This window comes from Netta rufina, assembly GCF_964035555.1.
Source record: "Netta rufina genome assembly, chromosome: 14".
Taxonomy (NCBI): domain Eukaryota; kingdom Metazoa; phylum Chordata; class Aves; order Anseriformes; family Anatidae; genus Netta; species Netta rufina.
The window spans coordinates 16,211,344-16,225,172 of NC_140137.1; the positions used below are offsets into that span (position 1 = coordinate 16,211,344).

The window sequence follows — 13,829 nt, forward strand, 5'->3', positions numbered from 1 at the left end:
GGGGTGGTGTTGCTGTGCAGAAGGGCTCCTGTCCATACAGGACACAGCCTTGCTTGAAGCTAACTGTGGGTGGGCTTCCACATGCTTCACTGCTACATCCTCTTGCAATTGCAGAAGAAAATCAGGGGTAAATAAATCACTCCTCCTGAATGTAGTGCAATATAACATACCACACCCCTTTAAAAAACAAACAAACAAACCAAACCAAAAAAACACCCTTCTCTGTTGTCTTTATAATCTTAAACGTTGCTTAAGTTTCAGTTTTCTTAGTTCAGTGTTTTTTGTTTTATACTCACATGGCAGATTTTATAAAGCCTGTTTTCTGTAGACTGTTACTGATACTTCGATTTTTTTTGGGTATGTGGGGTTGGGAGGTCAGTAATCAAAGAGGGATTCTTATGAAACAAGTAAAATCACTTTGTGTTTACCTGTTTGCTTTAGACATAGTTGCTTTTTTAAAAAAAAAAACGCATCTGAATTAATTTGTCATTTGAACATATTGTTTTAGTTTCTCAAGTGTCTTTGTTTTGCTGCTTCAGTAAAAACATCCTCTGCATTTGGAAACTGAGAAACAAAAATAGACAATGGCTTCACAGAAGGAATTCTCAATACTCTTGCATTTGCCATCATAAATATTCATTTACTACTTCAAAGTTTGGGTTTTTGGATTTCTGTACTGGCTTCCATAAAAGGGTTTGAAAATGCTTCTTACATACAAATAAGAGGAAAATATCAGTCCCTGTTTTTGGGTAGAGGAAGAAAGGTTCTGTGCCACATGACTTACGTGTAGCCAGAGTTTTGATGTTTCTTGATTCTGCTTGTATTCATTTACTGCATAAAGGTACTTCTCTCTTTAGTCTAACATTTCAAGTGGGTTATGTAGCTGCTTTTTTTTTTTTTTTTTAGGGTGTAGAGTGTATGTTTTGCATAAAAGAGGCATAGCGTTCCTGATATTTCTGAAATTGAAGAATTTTCTCCTTTTATAAATACGATTTTTTATATCTCTCATGTTCTTACAATTCTTTGGACCTCTTAAAAGAGCTTTACCAGCCATTAACTGTGAATAAATCTTTGTACAGATAAATGATCTCTTAGAAGAGGAGGAGGATGTAAAGCTTGAGCAGTCAGAAGAACTTCCAGAAGATGGCACAGAGAAACCTGTTGAAAGGCCAGCTGTGGTGCATCTAGATATGACAGAGAGTATCTCGGATTCCAGGAGTGTTACAGCATCAACAAGGTAACATTTTTCTGTCTTGGAGTTTGGGTTTAAAATACGGCATGTAGTTTGTTGCGTGTGAGAGTGGAGCTGTCAGACTTCTGTTTGTGGACACTGAAATGCACCTCGAAAGCTTACAAAGTAGGTGCAGTTCTTGCGGTGAACTGTGGAATAAAGTAACTGTTCCCAAATTCAGTAGAAGGCCTGTAGAAGTCAGATTGGATTAACTATGATGATTTACTTGGAGAAAGGGGGAAAAATGGCCATATTTAGTGAAATTGTGAAGTGGTATTTAAACAATAAATATAATAAATACAATAAAAACAATAAAAAAGATTCTGTAGATACAAACCCTTCTGTGCCATCTTTCCACCACTCCCTTTCTTTCTATTCCCTTCCAACAAGAAATATGAGTGTTATTTCTTGTCACATGCTAGTGGGCATAAGGGTCCTTACACGACCCTAATTCATTCCTAAACCCATGAAGTTTTGTTTATCCAGGACAGTTTTTTTCTTTTTAATGCTTGGTTTTGTCAAGTGTTAAATGAAAGTGCTTTCTTATTTTACTGTAGTACACAGAATACATGTATATTTCATAAACAATTATAATGAAGTCTCTGTAGGTGTGATTACTTTCTGAAAATATTCTAGAAAGAAGAATCACCAGGGTCGAAGGGGATCAAGATATGGCCACTAGGACTGTGTTTGTGAAGAGCTAATAGTGACTGTTAACGATTTTAGCTTGGAATTTAGGGGAATAAGGTTCTGGAATGGCCCTATCAGTAGGAGTAATGCAGAGGAAATTTTGAGGAAATTAAAGGTGGCGTTTTGAGAGGTTAAATGAGATTTCATAGAAGGGGTTGCATGCAACTGCACAAAATTTGATTTGAGGATCCAGAAAATTTTCTTAATTTGAATTGAAAAGAAGACTCTGGATGCCCTGTTCAAATACAGCGTTATACATGTAAAAGTTGACTATTTCATACATTTGTAAAACACCTGAGCATTCTTTTTGAGTTCATTTAAACTCTGCTAGCTAAATTTAACTCAGGGTTGATGTTTCTTTGTTATATCAATATGAGTGATATGACTAACGCTTATGCACAAGCTGAGGTTTAATTTAACTGGTTTTTAGAAGAATGCATAGAAAGGCAAGGTCTCACATTATCTAAATGGGTGTAACTACTGCTGAAGCTGGGAGACCTGTACTACCTGCTGAAGAGCCCGACTCTGGAAAGGGCTGTGTTTGGATAGGCTGTGCTGGTAAAGAGCTGTGAGCAAGTTTGGGAGCTGCAAAGTCTAATACAGGCAGGAGTATTAGAGTGGGAGTGAGTTTTTAATTAAGGTATCCTCATTAAAGGTGATGCATAAACTTAAAATTGTACTTGTCTGAGAGCTTATTTGTACTTGCTTGTAATACACAGGTTCATATTTTATTTGCTTGTAGTACACAGGCTTTTTTGGTCTGCTTTACTTGTACTTAGAGTTGACATTTTATGAATGGAATTTTACTTTTTCCCTTACGCAGCACGTATTTCAGTATGGGCGTGTAGCAACTTGTAGGGAAGGGTGAGGAGGAATCTGTAAAAGAAGTGCAACTAAAAGCAGCCAAATGCAGGGAGATTCAGGAGTAGGTGTAGTGCCTAAGACTGGGTCTTAAGATGGCATGGATTTCAGGTTGAAATCTGTTTAGTTGCTTTGCTTCACACTTCTGCTTCGTTGCAGGAATTTGTAAAATGTAAAATAATGAAAAAAACATCCTTCTGTTTTGTAACTAAAATCATACTTTAATTATATCCTTGGCAGTAAGGCAGCTGCTTAATTTTAGCTTGACTTGAATTCAAACAAACAAAAAACCTTCCTTAAATTGGAATTCAGCAGAAGTTCATTGTTCCAGTTGAAGTTTTTAAGCAATTCTACTGTTTATAGTTCCTTTGTGGAATGTGCAAATGCAGCAGTAGTGACAAACTCAACACGTAGAAAAGTTTAAATTCGGTAGCCTGAAGAGAAAATAATTTTACATGATGTTTAGGGTTAATTAAAAATTAATAGGCATTAATTATGGTTGGCATTTTGCATAATTTGTGGGGACGGATAAGGAAGAATACTATAGAAGAAGAAAGACAATTTTGACTGTAAAACTAGAATAATTGCACTAAACATTACAAATAACAATAATTACAGGCTGAATGAAGTATGCTTTATTAAACTTCTAACTACTGTAAATAGTGTAAATACTTTTGGAAATGTAAAACTTTTCATTATATTCCTTTAATGGCTTTTTTTGCATTTTATTTCCTTGATTTTAAAAATAAACAAACTAATGTTAATGTGGATTTATTGGGATGCTTGTCTTTGCCTAGGGCCTGAAGCAGTTTGTAAAGGAAAGAGAAGGAAGTCTTGAGGAATTGTAAGAGTCATGTTGAACCAGTTCTCTTGCTGTTACCAGGCTTTGAGAACCAAGGATCTGTATATCTTTGGTCTCTTTATGGAAAGAAAGAAAAGACTGAGGTTGTGTCCATCATGTTACTGATGGATGACTTTGATTCATCTGATAGGGCATATGACCTTCCATTTAGCTACCTGAACTATAACTTAAAATTTTGCTCACTACCTTTTTTTCTCTCCTCGTTCTTGCTAAACTGTGTGACCTTCCTGCACTGCCTGGGGCTATTTTGACTTTGAGTGTGAGAGGTGAGGTGAGAATACGGACGATCATTAATGCAGTTTGATTTAGTGACTGTTTGTGAAGGATATTTAAAATAAACCTGTTGAGTGATCTTTCAGTCTGTTACGCAGCCAGGGAGCATTTCTTGCACGAGCTGATGTTGTGTATGTGAGGGAACCGTGTTCTCTCTTATCAGGAGCCTTTTCAGCATGGCTCTGTCAGTTTTGCTCTCCTGACTCTGTAGAAAAGAATTACTGACTCAGCATTGCAGCTGACTTTAAGATGTGCTGTCGTAGTAATCGCTTTAGAGTCCTTATCTGTCAGTATTCTGATTTTTTTTTTCCCCCCTCACAGCTCTTTGTCAAATAGTATTTGCTTTACTTTTCACATTCATCTCAAATATTGTCAGCCACAAGCCTAAAGTAAAACTCCCTGATGTGTTCTTTGGGCATTTCAGAATTGTATGCAATACAAGGTGAGATATGGAAGTAAGCTCGGTGAGCAGTTTGCTTTTATCCCCCTGTAATAAACTCAATGACAAGAGTGAGCTCCTTGCTCCTTGTGGGGTATATTATCCATTTTTTGTCTTAATTAGCTTGGGCAGTGAGAGAGACGAGATAACAGTTTCAAAGTAACACAACTTCCCTATAGCAAAGCTAACCAACTATAACAAGTGCCTGAATTACCAGAAAATATATTATTGCTTTTGTTTAGCTCTCTCTTTAACATCCAAATGCTTGTCCCTGTTTCCATCCTGGAAAATCTGCAAACAACATGTTCGAAAAGCTTTCAAGTGTTGATTGGGCAGCTTATTGTCAGGAGTGACCTCATGTTGCAGTCTATTTCTATTTAGACTGCAGGGTTTAGTGCAGCACTCCAGAAGTGCTGTCTGACACGCAGCCACCGGAGCCGAGCAAGCAGCATGCATAACCAGCAGCCACCATCCCACTTTGCTGTTTCTCAAATGAAGCATTTTTACATGAAGTGCTCATTTGGGATAGCAAAAATAATCAGAATGGCTTGTAAAGTTCTGCTGCACAGGTAAATATACAAAAGAAAAATGTTGCTTTGATAGGAAATAAGACTTTTTAACTTAAAAATGACATGAGATTAATGTATTTTGGGGATATCGTGAAATGAAATATTGTCACAATTGCTTTTCTTTTTAATGAGAAATACGGATTAGTATACAGCCAGTAAATTAGCAAGAAAAACTTTGGAATGTTTTATCTAGTTAATGTCGTTTTCTATCTCAGGATATTTACCGGGACTTTTTATGGGTAGGGAGAAGGTGCAAAAGGGATTCTCGGGAGTGGGTTAGCATTATGAAACAAAGATGTTTACCTTCGTGTGTCTTGCTGTGTCATGCTGCGTTAAGACTGTGTAGCAGTATAAATTACAGCTTTTAAATAAGTATTCTGGAACTGTGGTGTGTCGGTTCAGAAGTTGTAATGTTTTCACCTAGGAACGATTGACACGTTTCTTTCAAAAAGTGCTTAATTGCTAAAGTGATTAGTGGAAGACGTAAGATATTCTTTGCGTAGTAAGAGGATTGTTCGGGCTTTGGAATACTGCTGACTTGTACACATCTTTTGCTGAGTACTTCTAATGCATCTGAAGGTGTTTACTAAAAGCATTGATGAACAGTCCTCCGCTGGGGGGCTGAAGGTTATGCAGTAAGATGGAAAATTTTTGTTGTGAATCCTATCTGGAATCTTTTGGATTCTTTGGAGATGAGCTTGATTCTCCCCACTCTTGACACAGTTCCTCATTGTCTCAAGTGATAGAATAAAAGGATTCCAGGCCATCAGTTTCCTATAAATAGTGTTTGTACTTGTGTCCTTGACTGATATTTTTTTTTTTTGCTCTCTTTTACGTCTAGTGTTGCAGTGCTCTGTGCTCTGATTGCCTCTCTCTTTTTCCCCCAATTTGTCCTAGGAATTCCTGTTTGAATAGTAAACTGGTTTTAATGTATACAATTACAAATTAGAACTTTCTGAAAGTAACCAAGCATTTTACAATGCACCTCCTGTAGAACTCATTAAAAACATCAAGACCAGATACTTAAAATTACATTTTTCATGTTTTGAAATCTCATTTTTTTTTCTCTGAGATTCTTGCTCATGCTTCTGTCTAATCTTGTTCATGGGGCTGATCTTATTGACAGCTTTGTCTCTTTGTTTTTCTATTTCAAGTAGTGTCAAAGCAAAAGTTGTTTATCAGAAGACTTTAGCACTTTGCACAAGTAGTAGGGCTATGCAGAACTTCTAATCACAGATACATCAGTGACAAAAGCTGAGGTACACAACTCAGGATATTTACCCCTATTTCAGGGTTTGAAAGAAGGCAGAAATGCTGTTACATTCAGACTCACTCAGGTGATGCAGCACCTTTGACATTAGTGGTTACAAGATCTAGCTTCTACAACAGGTATTCAGTTTTTCCAAAGCTACGTGGCAGTGTCTGTTGTGGAACGGGACTTTAGAGGTGACTTTATTGTCACAGTGTTTGGAATAGCTCTGTATTGTCTCCCCCTTGCCCTGAAAAACAAATGCCAGAATCTTAAAATGGGCTGGATTCAGAATTGTGTCACTTAAAAATTCTGTGAGCACCGGCTTGGTTGTGATGGTGTTAAAATACATTGCACATCACTATTAGCTACAAGATGCCTAAGAAAAAAAAAGGGTATCGTTATGTTCCAATATTTTAACTACTTTCAATTAAACACTACCTGATAAGGAAAGTCCGTTATGGCTTGTTGCATCTATTTGAAGGAAGAAGAAACAGCAAGTCTGCTTCAGGTGATCTAATTATGTTACTTTTAGTGGTGAATATAAAACTACTAATACACTTGATAAGATCTAAACAAGATACTCCTTGCTGTATTAATATTATTCTTAGGTAACCAGAGAGACTTTTAAATGATTTTTTGAGCACAAGCAGGGCTGTTATCAGCTAGAACTATCTTGCAGAAGTACCTGTTCACTTCTCTAGTGAGGCTGCAGTATCCCTCTGCTCCTTTATATTTCTGGGTTTACTTAATGTATTCATGAAAATCATTTTTAAAAACTACTTTGGCTGCCAATAGTATTGCTGCATGCTAAAGAGTAGGTTAAAATATTGTTTTTCAGCTTTTTGAGCTTAGGTATAGATATAGGAAGGAAAAGCATTTGTTTACATCCCGAGTTGAAATGAAGTTTCTATTTGTGTGTTCCTGAATGAGACATTTCAGTTGCAACTCACTGTCAGTTCCTGTGCGTTTTTCATGTTATTTTGACATTAGCATATTTATCATCACTTTGGCTAAAACTTAAGTATTACGTTTACAATAAGAGAATTTTGATCATGTTAATGGAAAATTGGAGAGGGAGAACATGTGCTTGAGTTAACTTACTAGTTCCTTTTTTTTATTTCCTTCCTCAAGGGTTTAATATTCTAGACTGAAGTGTCTTGTGCTGGGAGATGCCTAAGTGCTTTACAAGTGGCTATACCATGTCTCAAAACCTCTCGAGAATACCTGCCTTGGACTTGAAATGTAATTGTCCTTGGAGAATGCTGCCGACCTTTTTAAACATTGCAGAATAAAATTACGCAGCAATCTGACAGGCACGGGAAAATCTCAGTGAATTTGCAACAGTGGAGGAAAGCAAAGTAATTTGGAACTTGCTTTAGGCAGCAAGGTTAAAATCTGCATTCTTAAGCAAGGTGTCAGGAAGTCTTTTGAGACTAAGCGATTAGTATTTCCCATGGGAAAGACCATACCTCTGAGAGCTTACAGCTTCATAATATCCTGAGTATTGGCTCTTGAGAGACAGAAACCTGCGATGCTACTTCCACAACTTTGTCTTATGATGGCATTCTTTTTTATTTAGGTGGAGAAATCTTAAGGGGGCTGCAAATTAGTGTTTGTTTTCCTATATATTTATTTTTATTGGCTTCACTAGATGTTTTAGTATTTTCTAAGTTGATTTCTGTAGTCTTCAAGATTTTTATTTATTGTGGTGATTTTTTTGCATTACACTAACTTGTTTCTTCTTTATTGCAGTGCTCATATCTCTCCCATAAGTATCTTGCCAGCCTCTGCAGAGTAAGTATGATGACAATGTAAAATTTGTGAATTGCTATTAGACATTGATATGTTGTCTTTCAAGAAAAAGAAATGCAGTAGGTTTGATGATCAGTTACGAGACATTCTAGTGTGAAATATTTCACTTATGGAACTTAATGCAGAAAAAACCCTAATGTGTGTCAGTGTTGTTGACTGCAGAAGTGTGAGAGCACAGTATGGTAGAAGTGAGATTTGAAAATGCATCTGTTTTTGTGCTTAGATACTTCATAGGTGTTTGACTCTAAAATTATAACAGGTTTCACAATGTAATTTTAGTACCACTTCTAGATGTTAATAGTGCAGTTCAGAGGAATTGCATATACAAATGTGGAGAAAAAAATAAAACAATTTTACAGGCCTAACTTTTTTTATTGAATGAGATGCTTAAGAAGCACTCAACAGCCTACTTTATTTATTTATTTTTTAAAGACTGATGTTCATTTGACATATGTTTGGGTGTGCTCTGTGTCCTTCATCCATTACTTGTTCATTGTCTCCAATGCTTCTTGGATTTTGCCTTTCCCAATTACAGCCCTGTTCAGGAGGTACTACAGCCAGCTGTGCTGAAATGGTGCCTGCTCTGGGATTGACTCCAACCTGCCATAGACACAGGATTTTACTGTCACATACTTACAGTATTAAGCTTTAGAAGGTTTTGGATATGCTGGTGTGTAGTTTTTAGTTTGCTTACCATAGTCATTGTAATGTGTTCGTTACTCTTAAAATACTCTTAACAGACTTCATAATAGACTGTGCAAGTCTTATTTAATACAGTAGGGGTTGGAACTAGATGATCTTTAAGGTCTCTTCCAACCCGAGCCATTCTATGAATTTCAGTACTTCCCATTGTCTTTTTGGAATAGATAGTCTGCTTTTTTTTTTTTTTTTCCTTGAAGCACTTGGCATCATCTGTTGTATGTATGACTTGGTATTTTTACCTTTCTGCGTAGCTGATCAATGCAACAGAGGGTTCTTAATATGATTTTTTTTGGTTTCTTTTTTTCCTTCTAGCATTTTAGAACGAACTATTAGAGCAGCTGTGGAACAGCACCTTTTCGACCTGCAGAGCAGCTTAGATAACGATCTTAAACATATACAGCAACATAGAGTGGGCTGTAACAATGAAGCAAAAAATCCCAGCGGGGATGAGGAAGGATCTAACAACCAGTAAGAATTTTTGAGTCTGTCCTAAATTGTGTAGGGTTATATATTTTAGCTTTTCCAAACCAAACTACCCCAGTCGACCTCAACCCAAAGCAAAAGTTATGACTTTTGCTCTTAACTTAAAAAATTCTTGCATTTTAAGTCAAATCAGCTTATATCAATTGTAAGTAATGAGCAGCTCTTGAAGCAAATACTTTGTTGGTCTTAAAATATAGCTATGAATCTTGGAAGTGAACCGTATCTGCTTCGCTGCTGATTTCTGTGTGAGTAGCAGAAGAGCTTAATTGTCACTTTATCTCACTTATATTATTCCTGACTCAGTTTTACCATGTAAAGAAGCTATGGTTGGTGCTATTTCAGTTTCCTTACCATATTGTTCCACATCAACATAGCTATTGTATTACTTGGGCCAGCAGTGTCAACAAAACAGTTAACAGCAGGTAGAACGAACCCTGTAGGTCTGTTTGTGTAGGACTTCAGTCTTATTTGATTAGCTTTTATTATAAATTGTACTAGGTTATGGGTGTAGCAATTGCCAGGGCAGCACTGAGAAGCTGGTACCTTCTGGTGTTTATTGAGTATAAATAAATAATGATGAATAATTCCCAAACTCCAAAGGACTTCGGTATGTAAGATCCTTTGTGGCTCAGAGCCTGAAACATTGTGTAGTATTGAGAGACTGAAATGACATTTTCTAAATGTTCTGTCTCGACTGTTTGTTAGGAGTCTTATCTGTGACAAGGATTTGGGCTAAAGTTAGCAAATGATTGTAAAAGTAATAATCAGTGCTGATAAATGTCCAATTATAACTTGAGTTTCAGTGTTACAGATCTAATTTCTTTGAAGTGAATTATAAGTAAGTGGGTAAACACTGAAAGATCTCTTGTAGCTGAATTTCTTCAGTTACAGCATAAGCGCTTTTAAGTCTGGCTGGCCTCACATAAGCAAAAGCTAAAAGTACATCGCTGCAGGTTTGAAACCAATATACTCTTTTGGCATGGTGACTAGTTCAAATGCTTCTGATCATCGTTCCATTGCGGATTAACTGTAATAGGTGATACGTGATAGTGTTCTTGAAAGAGGTCATCTGGGTTCTTTAAAGCAGTGCAGCCAACACACACTATGCACAAGGCAAATATACAGCTAAACAGACAACTAAAAAACACAGTGATCATGTGTAAATTTCCTAGGAATAACAAAATGACTGCAGAAATTAAAAAAAAAAAAGAAAAAGAAAAATTAAAGTTCCAGAGTATCATGTTTACTATCTAGACACCTGATAGAAGAGAAGCATTTTTAAAAGTAGTTTGGAGCTCTTTGCGAGAGGAGAAGGAAGGAAAAGAAGTCAAAGGCTTGTGATGAATTACAATATCATGTGGTAACTGGCATGCTGGCATATAAAGGGTATGTGGAGAGACATACTTACGGTGTAAGTAGTTCTAATTTGGGAATACTGTTACAGGCCTTAACTTGAGTACTAGGAAGATAAAATGTTAGAAATAACAGGGTTTCTCAGTGAGGGGAACATCCTGATACTAGCTTTAAATGAGCTTGAGAGGAGTGAAGTCACAGCAAAGCAATTTCATTTAGTTGTGGTAGTTTCAGTACGTCATTGCATTCCTTATGTCAGCATAGTGAGGGATCTATGCATGACCCTTAATAGGAGAATCAGGGAAACAACTTTGTATATATCTATCATACAGTTACAGAAAACCTCAGAAGTGTGTATAAACTACATAATCAAATTTGACTACAACAGCTACAACAGGTGATTGAAATTCTATGTATTGCCAGTATCTTTAGTCAGAATAATTTTATCAAGAAGAGAAAACAACCTAACATTTGATACTGTTAAAGGATTTTTTTTTTTTTCTGATAAAGGTTGAAGAACAGGCTGCTAAGTCTTTCTGTTTCTCTCTTTAGGAATGATGTTATTGAAGATAATGACTCTGGTAGCAGTGAGAACACAGGAGGCTGCTCTGAAGTATTGGTTAGCACAGATTTAGACAGCGAAGCTATGAAACAGGATACTGTAACAGAGGAAGAAGAAAGTGTTCAGGTGAGAGGAGGAGCTTCCTGTATATGCAAACTGTAAATTGCAGCAACTTGAGCAAAGTACTTTAGTGATCCGAGACTTCCTAATAGCTCTGATGTAGCTTTATGTGATCCTGTTGCTTTGTGCAGTTAATTGCCTTTTCTGCTGTACACACTTTGTAGACATGCAGAGAAATTTTTATGTACATTTGTGCAGCTTGTATGGACCCTGACTAAGGGGTTTTCTCTCTTTCACAGGTGCTGGCCCTTCCTTCTGCTCAGGTAAAGGTAAGTCAGTGCTATGCTTCCTGATACACTAGTTAGAATAGCATCAGTGTTAATAAAGGCTTTGTGAGGAGAAAAGGATCCAGAGCTATGACTGTAGTATAGCCCACAGTTGCGCCTTTTGCTGCATTAAACAGTGCAAAAACATTAGTATGAGAATTTTATATAGAGAGAATGGTTTTATAACTGGCCTATTGAAAAGAAAAAGCTTGTTTCTCAGCCTTTTCTCACTGTTTCCACAGTTGTTTTCTGATGTAGGGATAGTTGTCCTGTTCTTCTCAACACACCTTCATCTCCTGTCTACTTGAAAGAGGTTCTGGTACTTCTCCTTAAACCTACCTGTAAACCTACCTTTAGGTATTTGACTTCTGCTGTGCTGTTAGCTTGTGCCCCTCCATCCTGGTACACATGCTAGGAGTTTTAAACGTGTGGTGTTAAGCAAAAGAAAATGAAAGAAATTACAGTCAGACATCAGTCTCTCATCCAGGGTACTTTTATGTGAGCAGGCAATGCTGTAAAATACATCATTTAAAACAAACAAAAAAAGCATGAAAGAATACAGTTACTGCCACTTCTATCAAATGGTACATACGCAGCTGTTAAATAGGCAATTCTAATGAAGAAGTCAATTCTATACTTCCTCACTTACTTGAAAAACTTCTGTCATAAGAAGTTCTATAGATTTATATCCTATAAATTTAAATTTTACAGGATGTATTGATTGCCCAGATTATTTTTTTGCAAGAACTGTGCTGAAAGTACAGGGTAGAGTGGCATATTTCTACCATCTGCATTTTTTGACTGGCTGTTGGTTATCAGTCATCTTTTATTTGTAGTATGTTTTAGGCTTTTGGTCGTTTGACAAGGGAAACCTTCAAGAATGGGTTTATCGTGCTAACTCCTAACTCTTTACTTCCCCATTACTCCCTATTTAAAATATATGCTGAGCTCCAGAAATCAAAACTCAAAAAATAAAAATGTAGATGGAGTTGACAAAAAAATTAAATTGGTCATTCTTCGTTGCATTTTATGCAGTTCCAGTAGAAGAACAGCTGAGAAATGAGAATTATACTTCTTATGAGAATTATATTTCAGAAGTATGTTCACTTATGAGTTAGAAATACCTTACCATGCTAAAAATATGAAGGGAGAATGTGATTCTTAAATGGCTATGTATAAATGTGCTTTTTGCTGATGGGCGAATAGGATTGTAGGAAACAAAAGGTGAACTTCTGTACACACAGGCTTTCCTTTGGGTCTGAAATGAAAACAGAAGCAGCTGCTTCTGCAACTACAGTAAATGTGCCTCTCTAGGGTGGAAATTATCTGCTGGAGTATGAAATGCCCTGTAATTAGAAATTGTTTCCCTGAGTTGGAATTTGGCATGAGGGCAGAAATAACGTGAAGATGTGAAGAGAAGAGTGGAGTTATGCCTGATAAGGGCAAATGTTACATAGCCCTGTAAAGTTGTCAAATGTTATGTATACTTAAACTCAGAGTGACTCTCTTTATATTCTATTTATATTCTATTTATATTCAGACACTTTAAAGACCATTTGGGAGACCTTAAAATCTGAAATCAAATGTAATCTGATATTCAAGAAGGATATGTTTTATAATTCAGATTACTTACATTCTCCCAAATAAGACACTTCTCAAGGAAAGCAGTTGCTGGGCTTTGGCTTTATCTAAGCCAAAAGACTACTTAAAGCAGTGTTCCTGTGCCAACTTTTAGTGTACAGAATGATTATGTAAATTCATCTGAACTTGTTTTGTGAGATGGTGTCGTGGAAATGCCAGCATTTCTCCATACCCTTCCAGTTCTGTTGCTGCTTTATTTAGTAACGAGGATTAGTAGTTCCTTTTAGAAAGTCTGTCAGACTTGTTTCGTTTCATAAATGCTGAACCCAAGTCTGCATCTAACTCAGTTATCTTTGGGAGCAGGACTACCATCACTCTAGTTACCCCCAGACTCATGCTATGACGACTTGTATTGGAAGTGTTGGTTTCTTAAAAACAAAACAGCACCAATAACTTTAAAACCTTAATCATGGTTTGTCCAAAGATGGAAGGTCACTGTTGGTCTAGTGAATAAGACGCCTGGTTACTGGCTTCACTTTAAATGTAAAAAATATTGCATGGTTAAATAGTATGATTTCCACCTATGCATAAAAACTTGTGCTTTCTGTTCTTGAGGGCTTCTTTGTGGTGATTATGGAAACGTTTTCAGCTGAGAATGCCATTCTTAAATCTTTCTAAGCATGCTTTTTGCCAACAGGCTGCAGACGTATTATTGAAGCGATGTGATAAAGATGCAGAAGTTGATGGAGAAAATAATAGTGAAAGGTATGAAT

At 36.6% G+C, this 13,829-nt stretch overlaps 1 protein-coding gene across 5 annotated transcripts in view; it reads left to right on the top strand.

Annotated features, from left to right (window-relative positions):
- FAM13B (family with sequence similarity 13 member B) overlaps positions 1–13,829 on the top strand; it is a 46,550-nt gene that overhangs the window by 16,133 nt on the left and 16,588 nt on the right. For 4 of the 5 annotated variants that reach the window (XM_084295352.1, XM_084295356.1, XM_084295355.1 and 1 more), the window contains exons 7-12: positions 1,080–1,237; positions 7,930–7,971; positions 9,004–9,159; positions 11,080–11,215; positions 11,449–11,478; positions 13,754–13,821. In XM_084295352.1, coding sequence (XP_084151478.1) covers positions 1,080–1,237; positions 7,930–7,971; positions 9,004–9,159; positions 11,080–11,215; positions 11,449–11,478; positions 13,754–13,821 — 590 coding nt within the window. The remainder of the gene's footprint in view (positions 1–1,079; positions 1,238–7,929; positions 7,972–9,003; positions 9,160–11,079; positions 11,216–11,448; positions 11,479–13,753; positions 13,822–13,829) is intronic. The other variant, XM_084295354.1, reaches the window with a different exon arrangement.